This window comes from Talpa europaea (genome assembly GCF_964194135.1).
Source record: "Talpa europaea genome assembly, chromosome: 12".
Taxonomy (NCBI): domain Eukaryota; kingdom Metazoa; phylum Chordata; class Mammalia; order Eulipotyphla; family Talpidae; genus Talpa; species Talpa europaea.
In genome coordinates, this window is record NC_140079.1 from 40,560,349 (window position 1) to 40,576,447 (window position 16,099).

The window sequence follows — 16,099 nt, forward strand, 5'->3', positions numbered from 1 at the left end:
GTGATGGCTGAGGGGAGGGGAGGGTGAGAATAGGAAGACAGAAAGAAAAGAGCCAGAGAGAGTAAAGAGGTGGGAAAGTAAGGGACAGTAAACCACTGTTCTATGAAGTCTCAGGAGGCAAGTGCTCAGGTAAAAAAGAGTCCTGGAGAATTGTCCGCGGCTGCGAAAAGCATCTCAGTTTCCTTCTGTGTATAAGTCCTTGCGGGGGAAGGCTGCCGCTGCCGCCGCCGCCGCCTCCGCTGCCGCTGCATTAAATAGTTATGTACATCGCAGAGAGTCCCAGGCCGTGGGCTGGCAGGGGAAGGGGGTCATTTTACCAGGGGCCGAGTTTTATCATCATCGCCGCACTGGTGGGCTTTGTACTTTTTCACCTCTGCCATGTACTTGGCCCACGCATCACCTTTACTTGTTAATACCTGTGGCAGGTTGGGGGAGAGGGGGAGGAAAGACACAGGTGGTTGGGAAGGGTATGTCAAGGAGGCCAGGAGCCTGGGTCAGTACTGTCCAGAGACAGCTGACCCACCCCAGTGTCACCCTGAAGGTCATGGGTTTGAGATCAACATATTAAGGTCAAGTTACCTGGGAAGCTGTTGAAAGCCCTCCTATCCCACCCAGTACACCCATCCAAGGCCTGGATGCTGGACAGGGAGGGGCAGGGCTAGATGGTCAGACACAGAGGTTATAAGGGATGGCCCCCCATACCCGGCCTGCTCACCTCATCCTCCGTCTTCTGCTTCTTGGCTACTATTCCCGTCTTGAGGGCTAGCTTGTTCCCGCCTCTGCGCTTGCCCACCTGGGTGAAGGGACAGAAGACTGCAACGGTTACAGGAGTCGGGCCCGCCCTTGGCGGCGCTGAGGCCCACTACACCTTCCTAGCCCGGCCTGGTGGCCCGTCCTGACGCCACGCCCAGCTCCGCCAGCCGGCCGACCTGCGCAGCAATCAGAGAGGAGCACATGCAACTCTTAGCACCTGCCCTGGGCCCACTTTGCCCAGGCAGTCCTTGGGCCCCGGGATGCCCTCCCAGAAAACAAGAAAAATCCCTACATGGGTGGGGACCAGCAGCTCTGACCTCACTCTCCATGCCAAAGCCTCACCCTTCCTAGAAGGAACCATACAGGCAGCAACAGCTCCCTTTATTGAGCACTTACTGTATGCCATGCCCTGTGCCAAGTGCTTTGGATGTATCATCGACTTTCACTTTCTTTTATAGATGAGGAAACAGTATTTGAGAAGGCAAGGTCCTTTACCCTCAGTCATGGTAGCAGCAAACACTGGAGCTGGACTTGGGGGTCAAGTAGCTCTAAGCCACAGAGCAGCACCCTCAATTAACCACCAAAGACACTGTGTCCCCTGCATCTAACCTGGCCTCTTTGAGGATGCTCCCTAAACAGCCTCTTGATGAACAATGCAAAAGGCAGTGACAATTACTGCTACTCCCACCTACCAAGGGGGCACTGGATCTCCACCCCCAGGCCTCACACCAGCCGATAAAACTCAACACTTCTCCTTCCTCCAACAGAAATTTTACTATGGATTTACACACACTCATCCATCTTTGTCTACTGACCTAGGATTTCCTGTGTCCAGGGCTTCAACAAGCTTCACCAACATCTCATCTCTATCCCAAAACCAGGCATTAAGTGATCTGAGAGGGTGGGGCTATTCTCACTCATTTTTAACACACCAGGAAATTTGACGCCTTATCGGTTCTCAATTCACCACTGTTTTCTCCAAACCACAGGGACTTGATCTTAACACCAAAGAAAGCGCAGAGCTGAACATCAATATAGGTGCCAATTGTTAAGCCTAGAATTTCTCCATCTCACACTAATGACATTTTGAGCTGGAACATTCTTTGCTGGGAGAGGCGTTTTACCTCCCCCCCAACATCCTCCCCCGTACTCCATGAACCCTCCCTATCTCCTGTGTTTTGTAGGATAACATCTCTACTCATAGATATCAGTATCATACTTCCCCCTGTTCTGACAATTAAATATATCTACAGGTTTTGCCAAAGGTGGGGGTTAGGTGATTGTCACCAATTGAGAACTATTAGCTTAGTCCCTTCCATAAGGCAGGCCTCCTGCTAATAACCATTTTTCCAGGATTGCATCTCTGAATCCTCATCACATCAGATGTGATATGTCCGTTTTTACAAATAGCGAAAATAGGGGTAGGACACCCCAGACGCTCCAAAATCTTGTCTGTCATGTACACCGCGGCACATCCAGCACCTAGTACATGCTAGCACAATAGTAAGGTGCTCAGTAAATGAACACCGGACGAATGAAACTTAAGAAGTCATCACTTCTCATAAGATCACTCAGTAAGCGATTCAGAATCCAGACCTGAATTTGCCTCCTTACCCATACTGAGAGACGATTCCAGTATCCAAAGTTAGGCTTACCACCCACACAAGAATCCTGGTATCTTGGTATCCCCATCCCGGGGCTCTGTTACCAATGCAATTCCTCGGTTCCCGAGGGTAGGCTCTGAGGATCCCCACCTCCGCCCCCAGACCTCTCGTCAGGAATTCTGATTCCGCATCTTCAGCGGGTAATCCAAACGGACCCTTCATGCGGACGGGAGGGTGAATCTGGATCCCGATCCTTTCTCGAGCCCCGATTCCCCCAGCCACGGCAGGCCCTGGCGCCCGCCCCCACCCCCGCGGCTCCTTACGAAGCTGAGCGTGGGGCCCGGGCCGCCCTTCCTCTTCGGATCCCCGGGGCCCGCTGCGGCGGCCGGCTGGTCAGGTCGCGGCGGGCCCGGGGGCGGCTCTTCCTGCCGCTGCCGCTGCTCCTCCTCCATCTTCCGCTTGAACAGCTCCAGGAAGCTGCCGTCGTTGGCGAACAAGTTCACGCCGCCCGACACCGGGCTCGAGCCCGCTCCCGACACTTCATCATCCCCGCTCTCGGGCGACGTACCGGGGCCCGACTCAGCCCATCGACTCCCGCTGCCGCCGCCGCCGCCCGCAGGGCCCGGCGCCTCCCGACCCGGAGGCTCCGCCCGTCTCCCTCGGGCAGCCATTTTGTCACCAGGTGCCGCGCAAAGGACTCCGGGAAGGCCGTTCCGGCCCGGCGCTTGGCGCCGGACTTGCCTGGTTCCGGGCAATGCATGCCGGGAGGAGCAGTCTGGTCCGCTAGCGTCGGCAGTGGGGGCGGGGCCTGGAGAAACGCGGCAAAGGAGTTATCACCGCGGAATGGCTGGTGTGGTGGTGGACCTGCGCCCCGCCCCACGGATTTTTTTTATAGCGCTGCTAGATTTGGGCCTACTTTACTTAAAGTCTTCCCGGGACTAGGAGGGGACATCTGGGCCTGGGACTATCTCTCCGGAGCCTGGGACTGAAGGCGCATTAGCTTTCTGGGACTAGAATCCCCTTCGACACTACAGATAATCTCTGTGAGACCCCATCTGAAGCTGTGTGTTCAGCTGATACCCCGGAACCTAAGTCCCTAACTAGAGCTAGAGGGTGTATCTAGTTTAGGTCTTTCGCCTAGAAATGGAGGTATTTCTGGATTGGGTACCCGGCACTGGGATGGAGTCTCATTTAGAAATGGGGACACAATTGCTCCGTGAAATTGGGGTCCTCGTCTGAAAATAACGGTATTATTTAATGGACTGGATTAGTCAAATGAAGCTCGAGGAATTCCTAGGATGGAGCTCCCGTTTAAGGTAAAAAGTGTCCGCCAAGGGCGTACTACGTCCCAGCTTACATTCCTGCCCAGGGCAGAGATTCAAACAGGAAATTCGCCGAATTGGAGTTTCCCCTTCAACAATAAGTAAAGTACAAGAAGGATTTCAGAAATAGAGTCCCTTCTATGACAAGAAGCGGGTTGCGAGTGTAATTACTACCCTATGCAGGGCTTCAGGATGCACTGGACGAGGATTTGTAGAACTTGCTCCCAACTGGAGTCGTTCTGCCTTCTAAACTACTGGCCGCCCAGGAAACTGTCACCAGCTAATTAATCCATTCGTCTCTGACTGGTTTTCCTTAAGAGACAGGTGGTTCACAGCCAGTTGGATAACAGAACCCTGAGGCGATATAGGGACCCAGTTTAAAGTGGAAGAAAATAATCGACACGATGTGGAGCCTAGGGAGTCTGTCCAGGGAGGACCCTCCGATGTGTTTTCAAAAAAAGGGCATGGACCGGGTGTTTGGCTGGTTGCTAAGGAGAGGTTGGCGGCTACCCGAACGTGAGAGTGATTGGTGAAAGTAGAAAAGATGTAGCCAATGCAAGGAATGCTGCAAGACTTAGGGCCCAATCCGTGAAGGGGAGTATCCTGGAACGTACCAATTTGTTAATTAGGCAGGGGGAGTCATTGAAAATATATAGACAAGAGATCCACAAGGTGAACCTCAAAAGGGGGTGACATTGGAAATATAGCTCTATTACCATCTAAAAGTCAGACCACGGAGAAATTAATCCAGGCTTCTACCCTTGATGGGGATGTGATAGGGAATCTCCCCTGTAGGTGTTTTGTATGGTGTGCTCCGCTGGATCATGTGAGCCGGTTCCAAGATGGCGGCTGGGGTGGCCGGGTGGGGGGTTGAGGCAGAGGAGTTCGAGGATGCACCTGATGTGGAGCCGCTGGAGCCCACGCTTAGCAACATCATCGAGCAGCGCAGCCTTAAATGGATTTTTGTCGGGGGCAAGGGTGGCGTTGGCAAGACCACCTGCAGGTAAGTAGGCTGAGAGTGGGAAGACGGGTGGGATGTACCACCGGGCGAAGGGGAGGTCAGGAACCGGCTCTTCCACCCAGAACTGGGCAAGAGGATTGAGTCCAGGTCTCCCGGGCTATACTCTCCGGAAGTTACATGGAACAAGTGGAAGAGACCTCCTGAATGCAGGCCCGGCACAATCCATTTGGACTATCTCCATTGGGGCTCCAGGGACGAACCACAGTGAATCCAGCTTTGAGGGGAGAGGGGCACTGAGATTTCCCAAGCAGCTGGTCCATACAGTGCTCAGATTAGGGGGAGGGGCAACGAAGCAAACTATCCTAGTCTTTGAACCTTGCCATTCGATGTCAGGCGTCGGGGTGGGGGTGGAAGCGGAGGAGAGGGCACTTTATCAGACTGTCCCAACCAACTGGGAGGAGGGTGAAGGATCCCCGGGCAAATTATCGTGCACGTTGGACTTAGCATTGAGGAAGGGAGCACAAGATCAAGCCATGCTGACTGCACAACTAGACCCCTCTGCCCAGCAAAAGAACAAAGAAGCTTCAGGCCAGATCAACTCAATCAGCTGAATCATACCAGTCTAGTCAGCTAGAAGAGTCCGTAGGTGAGGTCTGAAAGGGTCCCTCTGCAGGGATTGAGACTTGCTCAGTAATCACCTATAATCTCCTCTCAAGGCCCTACTGATCCTAGTCTCCTGCTCCTGGGCCCCTTGCAGTCCTAGGGAACAGAATCTCACCCCTCTCTCCCCTTTTAACCTTTTCCTTACCCAGCTGCAGCCTAGCAGTCCAGCTATCTAAGGGGCGGGAGAGTGTTCTTATCATCTCCACAGACCCAGCCCACAACATCTCAGATGCTTTTGACCAGAAGTTCTCCAAGGTGCCTACCAAGGTCAAAGGCTATGACAACCTCTTCGCCATGGTGAGTGGACTAAGACTCAGCTCTCCATTCTGGCAAAGTCCCCTTTCAAAGACCCCTTTCCTGTGAACACTCACCATCAGCCATTATGCCCTGCCCATTCTACATCTTGTCTCTCCACTTTCATCCCTTTCCCAACATACCCAGAAGTGAGCTATGTTTTCAAAGCAAAAAGGAAGCCAAAGTCACCAAAACTTAGTGATCAAGAGGAAAGGAGGCTCATGTCAAGAGCTATGTGACTCAAGTAGGACCATGCAAGCTACTGAGAGTCATTTATCATTGATTCCAAGCTTAATGAGAAGTTTTGTTTTTTTCTTTTTAAGATTTATTTACTTATGCATACAAGAGCTGGGATGCAGGCCAGAGATGCAGGGGTGAGAGGATTCACCAGAGACAGAGTAGGGAGCAGAACAGGCAGATGTACTAAAATACACTGCTGAGGGGAGCAGCGGGCAAGAAGACAAGAGGTCTACTGCACCATATGGGTCACTTCCCTGGCCGGGGATCAAACTCATGCTGCAGTGGCTACAATGGCTTCATATTGCTACATCTTAACCCCTTGCACCACCAGGGAGGCCCCAAGTTTTTAAGCATGTTTTAAAAAGATCCTCTAGCTGCCATGTAGAGATTGTAAGTCAAAAATGGAAGCAAGAAAACAAGGGCAATAACCAGAAAGATAATGGCAGCCTAAACTCGTGTAGGGGCAGAATGTTGGGAGCAAAGTGGCTGGATGGCCAGACATGGATATATTTTGGATGTAAAGCAATGTGACTGCTTGGTTGTAATAAGTGAGAAATGAATTAAGTATATCTCATAGTTTGTTCCCTGAGCAGCTGCCATGGAGAGAACTAAGAGTAGAGTAGAATTAGAAATGACAGATCAAGAATTGTGAATCTAGGGCCTCCCCGGTGGCGCAGCAGTTGAGCGCTGGGTTGCGAAGCTGCCTGCAGCCTCTGCGGCGCCGGTTCGATCCCCGGCTGCTCCCCGGCTGCTCCCCGGCCACCGGAGGAGGGTCCCACATGGCGCGCAGACCTCTCCTGCTGCCTGCTGCTCCCCTCAGCGGTGTACTTCGGTCCTTCTGCCTGCTCTGCTCCCCGCTCTGGCTCTGGTGAATTCTCTCACCCTCCTGCGCTTCTGACTGTACCCAGTGCATGTATAAACAAACAGACAAACAAATAAATAAAAACATGCCTCTATTAAAAAAAATAATAATAAAATAAAATAAATAAAAATAAAAACTTAAAAAAAAAAAAAGAATTGTGAATCTAAAATGCCTACTAGACATTCAAGTGGAGACATCAGGAGTGTCTTAATTATGTGAGCCTGGAGCTCAGGTAGAGTTGGTGTTGATTTTGGGTTGTCATAGGATGGTATTTAACGCTGTGTGAGTAGAGCTGAGTATGATTGAACAGAGAGTTCCAGAAATGACCCAAGAGTACATCAACATTTTGGGTCCAGCAGGGGCCCTAGTGAAGGAGCCAATGCTGAGATAGAAGGAAAGCCAGAGAGTATGTGTTCCTGAGCTCCAGAACAAAGACAGTTTAGTCAGGAAGAGGTCATGGGCTATGGGCTCCAGCAAGCACATCAGTTTTAGAAAGACCACCCTGGGAGTAGTTGCAAAAGTCAAATGTGAGTGAGCCAAGGAGGCAACAGTGATCACCATTATGGGGGATAAGAAACAGGGCTATTGCTGGAGGAAAATGTGAGGGGGTGTTAAGGAGGGCATTTTGAGAATGGAGATGCTAGAGCATATTGTTTATTGATACAAATGCTTCTTCGGGGTGGGACAGCTAATGGTGCAGGAGGCAGCAAGGATACTGATTCAGGACAAATCTCAGGCAGGCATGAGCTCCATCCAGTGCACAGACCCAGAACTTGGGTTCTACCAGGACTAGGAATTCGGAGGGAAGATGGTGGAGAGTGGGGGTATCTCCTGGGGAAAGAAGGGGGTGTTGACAGCAGTGGCTTCTCTTTCTTTGCTGAGGCACAAGCGAGGGACAGTGCTCAGCAGAAAGTGAGAGATGGGAGCCTCCCTGGTGGCCTAGGGGTTAAGTCTCAGAGCTTTCACTGCAACAGCCTGAGTTCCATCGCCGGCCAGGGAGCTAACTCACACATAGCGCAGCAGACTTCTCCTATCTCGCCCACTGCTCTCCTTGTCAGTGTGTTTCAGTCAATCCCCCTGTTCTGCTCCCCACTCTGTCGCTAGTGAATCCTCTCCGCCCCCCGCATGTCTGGCTTACACCCCAGTTCTTCTGCACACACACATACACACACAAAAGCAAGGCGTGATTAGGACAGAAATTTTGAGGGAGGAGAAGAAATAACATAAACACTTCCAAGGGTGGATTGTCTGGGTTGTTGAGGGCCTATTGGAGATTTGTGATAAGGACTGGGGATCGAGGTGTTTGTCACTGGGTATGTTTCCCTGATCTTAATCATAATGCAGCTATAGCAAAGGGCTGGGAATAACCAGGGTAGGGACTTTGCCATCCACAGAGGGAAGAGGGAGTGTTTGCAGAGGCAAACTCCTGAGATGGAGAAGAGTGCTGACCAAGAGGGACAGTGAAAAGGAGCAGTGTGAGGAAATGAGGGGGCTCAAAGAGCTTTGGAATAATAGACAAAAGGTATGGAGGCCAGGCCAAGTGACCCAATAGCTAGGAATAACCCAGCCAGACTGAAACTGGGGAGCGATGGTAGGCAAGCTTCCTACAGGGAATGACCTCTGAGGCCAGCAAGTTGGGGTTGTACTCATGAAGTCACCAAGAGGAGGTTACATGGGGCCCTAGGGGTTAAGTCTCAGCACTGTCACCTCTGCAGCCTGAGTTTGATCACCGGCCAGGGAACTAACCCACATATAGTGCAGCAGACTTCTCCTGTCTCACCCCCCTGCTCCCCTCAGCAGTGTATTTTAGTCGAGCCTCCTGTTCTACTCCCCACTCTGTCTCTGGTGAATCCTCTCATCCCCCAACCCCTGCACCTCTGGCCTACACCACAGTTCTTCTACACAAAAATAAATTTAAAAAAAAATTTTTTTTGATAGCAAAAAAAAAGGTTACATGGGAAGGAGACATAGTGGGAGAACCTGAATTCAGGGCTGACCAGGGACCCCAAGGATGGTCATCTACTGGTGAATTCCATGTGCATGTTATAGACCTACTGTGTGCCAGCCACCTCCAGGTAATGGGAACACAGCAGTGAACAAGACAGAAAAAACCCTGCCCTTGTGAGACCATCATTCTGGTTAGGGAGATACATGATAAACATTATAAATAGAGGCAAACCTAGGAGATACTGCATTCCAGGCCACTTCAGTAAAGCACTTGTCACAATAAGGCAAGTCACATGAGTTTTTTCATTTCTAAGGTATATCAAAGTATGTTTATACTATATTTAATCTATTACATGTAAAACCATTGTCTGAAAAAAGCAATACTTTTTTGTCATTCCTTTTTTTAAAAAAGATTTGTTTATTTATGCATACAAGAGCTGGGGTACAGGCCAGAGGTGTGGGGGGTAAGAGGATTCACCAGAGACAGAGTAGGGAACAGAACAGGCAGACCGACTGAAATACACTGCTGAGGGGAGCAGTGGGTGAGACGGGAGAGGTCTGCTGCACCATGTGGGTCTCCTCCCTGGTCGGGATTGAATTCATCCTGCAGTGGCTGTGGGTAGCTTCAAAGGCTGTGTCTCAACCCCTTGTGCCACCAGGGAGGTCCAATACATATGTTTAAAAATGCTCACCATCTCTGAGCCTTCAGCAAGTCATAATCTTTCTGGTGCTGTAAAAACGCATTATCTGCAAAGCACACTACAATGAGGTATGCCTATAAGGCCTGTAGGATGTGAGATGGCTGGATGTAAAGGAGAAGAGAAGGGAGCAAGGGTGTTGGTTTGCATTATTAGAGTGATGAGGGAAGACTCATGTTAGAGGAATGATCAGCAAGAAGTCAGGGACCCAGGTGGGGAACAGCCAGTGAAAAGGCCCGGCAGTGGGTTTGGGCTTCCCTCTGGGGACTCTGGTCACCATTTGCAGTTTCTCATTTGGTTTAGCCATTTGTACCCCCCCACAAAATCTTACATGCCAGAGGGAAGGACATGGTACCTCCGGGATGTCCCCTGTGATGCCCTGCACCCAAGTAGGAAAACCCTGGCAGCAGCCACATCCTGAGTCTCCATTCCTTGGCACCAGGAGATTGATCCCAGCCTCGGTGTGGCTGAACTACCTGATGAGTTCTTCGAGGAGGACAACATGCTGAGCATGGGCAAGAAGATGATGCAGGAAGCCATGAGCGCCTTCCCGGGCATCGATGAAGCCATGAGCTATGCGGAGGTCATGAGGTCAGGCCTGGCTGTTGGGGTTGGGACTGGAGGGTGGGTTCTAGTGGAAGAGTGACCTTGACCCCCATCTCCCTACAGGCTGGTGAAGGGCATGAACTTCTCAGTGGTGGTGTTTGACACGGCTCCCACAGGCCACACGTTGCGGCTGCTCAACTTCCCCACAATCGTTGAGCGGGGCCTCGGCCGCCTCATGCAGATCAAGAACCAGATCAGCCCCTTCATCTCACAGGCAGGCAGGGCCCCTGAGTTGCAGTGGGCCCCCATATCTCTGCCTACTCCACCCCAGGGCTTTCTCACACACCCCTTCTCAGCATTTCCCAGTGGGTAGGGTGGTTCTCTATGGAGGGACTACACTCTTACCCACAGGACTCAGTGTCCAGGATAAAGCCAAAAAGCACATATTCCAGAGCCAGATGTCTAGGTTCAAATGTTCTTACTCTGGTTTGACACAACTTGAGGTCTTCTGTGACCCCCAAGTAAGTCACTTCACCTCTCTGGGCCTCACATTCCTTATCAAATGTAGATCATTAGGTGCCTCCATAGGTTATTCTTAATGTTACAACATGACAGTCCCAGTGCTCCTACACATCTGCATACCACCACCACCCCCTTGGTGTGTGTGGTCCCCCTATAGGCATGTGTTCCTTGGTAGTACATTTGAACACTGTACCAGGCACTGCTTTGAAGTTATTACCTGTGTCAGTTTTCTTGCATGACAGCTCTTGGAATTATAGTCTACACTTGGAGAAACAGAAACTTTTGACCACAGTTCCCTGGAAATGGCAGAACTAGGACGAGGGGTCAGCTCCAGGGCCCATGCCTTTAACCACTGGGAGGTGTTGGGGGGAGGTATCACTGGACACCCAGGGGATGTGATAAGCCACAGGGAAGCTTTGAGCCCTCCCATGTCCTCCCCACAGATGTGCAACATGCTAGGCTTAGGGGACATGAATGCAGATCAATTGGCCTCCAAGCTGGAGGAGACGTTGCCAGTCATCCGGTCCGTCAGCGAGCAATTCAAGGACCCGGTGAGTTTTGGTCCAGGTAGGCTGTAAGAAGCTCCAAGCATGGGGACAGGGCAGGCAGGAATTTCCCCTTACCATCCTCTCTGACACCCTGCAGGAGCAAACAACCTTCATTTGTGTTTGCATCGCTGAATTCCTGTCCCTGTATGAGACAGAGCGACTGATCCAGGAGCTGGCCAAGTGCAAGATCGACACACACAACATCATTGTCAACCAACTCGTCTTCCCTGACCCCGAGAAGCCCTGCAAGATGTGTGAGGCCCGCCACAAGATCCAGGCCAAGTACCTGGACCAGGTACACAAGTCTGCCTTACACCTTCTGACCCTGGAACTTGGACCTGGCCTAGCCCAGGCAAGGCATTACTAATCCCCACAATTGAAAATTCCCCCCAAAACTTGAAATCCCCCCAAAAAAAACCTTAACTACGATTGTAGTCAGGATTAGTTTCAGGAATCCCACGGATACCAAAATTTGAAGATGCTCAAGTGCCTTATAGTTGAGTCTCCATGGGTTTAGCATCTGCAGAAGGATGCAAACTCAACCCACTGGCATCCTCTTGATCCATGAATGTACAACCCATAGATATGGAGGACCGACTGTTTATTGAAAAAAATCCACGTCTTCCAACCCTCATCCCCGGCCCCTGTTCTCCCCCACTTCAGATCCTTCACCCTAATTCTGGCCTGTGGGAGGCCAAGCCTAGTGATCTTTAACCTTATACTGAACTCACTTGTGACCCTGTGAACCCTTCCCCCATAATCTCTCCCTGACTCTGGGAGACCCCCAGCCATGACCCTCTTGGGAGGCCCCCAGCCATGACCCTTTCCATCCACCCATATCCTGTACCTGCCTTATGACCCCCTGACTGCTGCCTTCTGCCCGGCCACAGATGGAGGACCTGTATGAAGACTTCCACATTGTAAAGCTGCCGCTGCTGCCCCACGAAGTACGGGGGGCAGACAAGGTCAATACCTTCTCTGCCCTCCTCCTGGAGCCCTACAAGCCCCCCAGTTCCCAGTAGTACACCTCCAGCCCCAGCCCCTACCATTTCACACCTACCCTCCACCCCATCCCGGGGCAGAGTTTGCACAAATTCCCCCCTTAGTACAGGGGGAGCCACTTGAGGGGTGGGCGGCAGGGAGGGTGTCTGTTCCCCCTGGTGGGGCTCATGGGGGCTGTAGCTGCCTCCCCACCTCTCCTCGCCTCTCACCTTTCAATAAAATGATCTTAAACCACTGTGATGTTGAATGGAGGGATTGGGATCAGCACCTTCATGAACAGTTGCACAGGTTGTACACTGCATAAAGACATCAAATATGGAGGGGCATGGTTGCAACAAAAACCTAATAGATGTATGTTTATTGTAAGAATTTTGGAAGGAGGGTTTCTCAGTAAGGAGATGCCTTTTTTAGCTCTTTATGGGTAGGGGTGTCCCTATGGGGGCTGTAAAGCCTGGAGTAGAAGGGGCACCTACCCACTTGCTTCAAGGCTGGGAACGTGGGAACCAGAAGGCCCCTTGGCCAGCCCTTGGCTGATGGGGAGCGGATTAGGTAAGCAGTCAGCCCAGCACTACCTGCTGTTTGGTTTGGGAATTAGTGGGCGCCCTGGGCAGAGGCTGGGCCTGCCAGACTGGGGATTAACAATCTACACCCCACCCCCATCCCCAATTCCTGCCTCCCATGGATGACATCGGCCACTCCCAGCACAGGGCTGCAACATGGGGGCTGACTGAGGAGCAGGATGGCAAAGAACTCAGGTTAGAGGGGTCTTTGGAGTCACATGCCACCTCTAGAGCTGTCTCCCCAATTGGTCTGTATCATGTTTGCTGCTGTCTGAGGTTCAGCCCCCTCATCCCTAAAATGGAGATAAGTATGGCCATTCACAGAACCGCGGCACAAATTTACCTGATAGTCCAGCCAAGAAGGTACCTAGCCAGCCAGCTCCCCTCTTCACTCCTCTCTGCTGTTGTCTGCATAGCGACAATCATCCCCACTTGAGAGACCCAGGAGAAGCCTTGAACCTGAGTGTTAGCAAGAGCCATGCCAGTGCTGGCTGAGGGGGACAGAGGAGTGCGTGAGGACATACATGAGTCAGGAAGTGTTCAGACATCCTAGCACACCCAGTTTGGGCGTGCCAGGGTGTGTGTGTAAGGGGGAACTCAGCCACGAGCCTAAACGTGTCCCCCCACTTGACTGCTGGGTGTGCACAAGCAGGTGTGGGCACATTGGGGTGGTGCTTGTAAACAAATTCAGATGTGTAGCCTGTGGCCAGCCCAAGACTCCAACACAAACTGGGTTCACATCCCAGCCATGTCATGAGCATGGCTGTGTCATCTAAGCCTCAGTTTCCCTACCCGGGTGGTAGGAATAACAACACTCCTGCTTGTAGGGACTCAATGAGATGAAATATCTGACAACTTTACAATAGCACTAGGCACATCCTTGCCAAGGCATGTTACAATTATTAATCATGTGAACTAACACGGGCATCCAGCCCTAGCACAGCAGAGGTCCAACAGTCAGAAGTATGTGCTGACATGTGCAAGCTGGGATAGAGGCTAGTTTCAGTAAAAGTGAGAAATCATTCTAGGAAGTGGGGGCTGATGGTCAGGATAAAGGCCCATCAACCTGTCCCCTCCCCTAGTGGCACCAACCTCTCTCCCCTTTTATGAGCTGTCCAGCAGCTGGATAGCGGAGGCGCAGGTCAGAGGGTGGCCAGCCTGGGCCGGTTCCTAATTACCCCGGGCGGGGCGGACATCTGCTTGGCTAGGAACACAGCGTCCTTGATGGTAGGGCTTCTGGGCGTGGCTGTGGGGAGCCATGAAACTTCCTAGGACACCTGATGGACTTGAGGGGCTTAGGAGCACCCCAGGGTACTTCAGGACTGGAAACCTGAGCCTCATGTCCTCCCACTCCAGTCTGCGCCATTTGAAGTTGGCTTTTTTGCCACACTGGAAGTGTCCCCTTTAAAGGGGTGTGTGTGTGTGTAGGAGTATTTGTCACGCATCCATGACAAATGTAGAAACAAAGTTATGTGTTCCCAAACTTAGGTTTTCATGGCAGGGAGGGGAAGTGAAGGGTAGGTGTCTGATGTGTTGAGGTGCAAATGCAGGTGAGTTTCACAAAGGGTTACAGGCATGACGCTGCCTGGATGTGACCCTTTGAGTCTGTGGGACTTTTGGGGAGTGATCACTGTTACATGAGTGTCTACAATATTGATAGTCTAAGGGACCACCAGGACCATGTGCCACTGTGTTGGGGACAGGGGTTCCTACATCTGGTATGTGACCACAGAAGAGACCGTCAGTAAAAATGTGTGCTACCTCCCATCTGGTGTGTGGCCATGTGGCAGTCTAGGGTCTGTGCTTAGCTGGTGTGTAACCTTATGTGTGTCTTTTTTACATGGTGTGATCATGAGGGAATGCAGGACACTTGGATCCCTGCCCATGTCCTTCTGGGAGGTTATTTGGAGCATACTGTGAGCACCTGAGAGCTGAGTACTGTGTGGATTAGGGTCCATTTACTTTTTTTTTTTTTTTAAAGATTTATTTATTTATTTATTTTTAAGATTTATTTGTTTGTTTGTTTATACAAACACTGGGTACAGTCAGAAGCGCGGGAGGGTGAGAGAATTCACCAGAGCCAGAGCAGGGAGCAGAGCAGGCAGAAGGACCAAAGTACACTGCTGAGGGGAGCAGCGGGCGGCAGGAGAGTTCTGCGCACCATGTGGGACCTTTCTCCGGTGGCTGGGGAGCAGCTGGGGATTGAACCGGCGCTGCAGAGGCTGCGAGCAGCTTCGCAACCCAGCGCTCAACCGCTGCGCCACCAGGGAGGCCCAGGGTCCATTTACTTTATATCCGCATATGTGTTGGGGAGCTGAGGAGTAGATCTAGGTGTGTGTGGAAGTCTTTAAGATTTATTTATTTATGCATACAAGAACTAGGGTACAGGGCCTCCCTGGTGGTGCAAAGGGTAAAGATGCAACCTATGGGGTGACCCACAGCCACTGCAGCACGAGTACGATCTCCAGGCAGGGAGCAACCCACATGGTGTAGCAGACCTCTCCTGCCTTGCCCACCGCTCCCTTAGCAGTGTATTTCAGTCGATCTGCCTGTTCTGTTCCCCACTCTGTCTCTGGTGAATCCTCTCACCCCTCACACCTTCTGGCCTGTGCCCCAGTTCTTGTGCGCATAAATGAATGAATCTTTAAAAAAAAAAAAAAAAGAACCCGGGTACAAGCCAGACGTGCGAGGGTGGGGGGAAGGATTCACCAGTAAAAGAATGGGGAGCAAAACAGGCCGATATACTGAAATACACTGCTGAGGGGAGCAGCGGGTGAGACAGGAGAGGTCTGCTGCACCACGTGGGTAGCTCCCTGGCCAGGGATCAAACTTGTACTGCAGAGGCTGTGGACAGCTTCCCAGTGCTGTGCTTAACCCCTTGCACCACCAGGGAGGCCCTGCAAGTCTTTTTTTTTTTTTTTTTTTAAAGATTTGTTTATTTATTTATTTATACAAGCACTGGGTACAGTCAGAAGTGCGGGAGGGTGAGAGAATTCACCAGAGCCAGAGCGGGGAGCAGAGCAGGCAGAAGGACCGAAGTACACTGCTGAGGGGAGCAGCGGGCTGCAGGAGAGGTCTGCGTGCCATGTGGGACCCTCCTCCGGTGGCCGGGGAGCAGCCAGGGATAGAACCAGCGCTGCAGAGACTGCAGGCAGCTTCGCAACCCAGCGCTCAACCGCTGCGCCACCGGGGAGGCCCCCTGCAAGTCTTTTTTGACAGTGTGTATGGCATGCTGTCTGGGTGACTCTGGTTGTGGGAGGCTGTGTTGAGGGAAACTGAATTTGTGTCTGGATCTATGATATGTGTTTCTTTGTGCATCTTTGTGACTGTGTGATCACAGGTGACTGTGGAGTGACTGACCCAGCCTCATGGAAGCCTGAATGTGTGTGTGTGTGTGTCTGGGACTGGGAAGAAGTTACCTGCCCCTCCTAGAGCTCTAGGTCCAAGATCCCTTGGACCTCCCAGTGACTGGGAGAGGGACAGGGAGGAGCAAGGAGGACAGGGTGGATTTCTACCCCCTGCCCCAGGTAACAAAACTGGCTTCTCCAAACAAAGTTCTAAGGCAGCAGCTGAGGGG

General features: G+C 51.7%; 2 protein-coding genes across 4 annotated transcripts; one reads left to right on the plus strand and one right to left on the minus strand.

Annotated features, from left to right (window-relative positions):
- Positions 1-308: 308 nt before the first annotated feature.
- Positions 309-3,028, minus strand: TRIR (telomerase RNA component interacting RNase; the record flags this gene model as incomplete). 3 transcript variants are annotated; one of them, XM_084251107.1, is made up of 3 exons in its annotated part: positions 309-416; positions 716-793; positions 2,681-3,028. In XM_084251107.1, the coding sequence occupies 3 exons, from the start codon at positions 3,026-3,028 to the stop codon at positions 309-311; spliced, it is 534 nt and encodes a 177-aa protein (XP_084107233.1). The 3 variants fall into 3 exon arrangements, with proteins under 3 accessions (XP_084107233.1, XP_084107234.1, XP_084107235.1); XM_084251108.1 differs by lacking the exon at positions 716-793; XM_084251109.1 differs by lacking the exon at positions 309-416 and having other exon boundaries at positions 717-793; positions 2,704-3,028.
- Positions 3,029-4,521: 1,493 nt separating this feature from the next.
- Positions 4,522-12,148, plus strand: GET3 (guided entry of tail-anchored proteins factor 3, ATPase; the record flags this gene model as incomplete). Its single annotated transcript, XM_084248726.1, has 7 exons — positions 4,522-4,682; positions 5,453-5,600; positions 9,787-9,935; positions 10,014-10,164; positions 10,856-10,963; positions 11,058-11,255; positions 11,851-12,148. 7 exons carry the CDS (start codon positions 4,522-4,524, stop codon positions 11,980-11,982), a joined length of 1,047 nt encoding a protein of 348 aa, XP_084104852.1. The 3' UTR covers positions 11,983-12,148.
- Between the last annotated feature and the right edge of the window lie 3,951 nt (positions 12,149-16,099).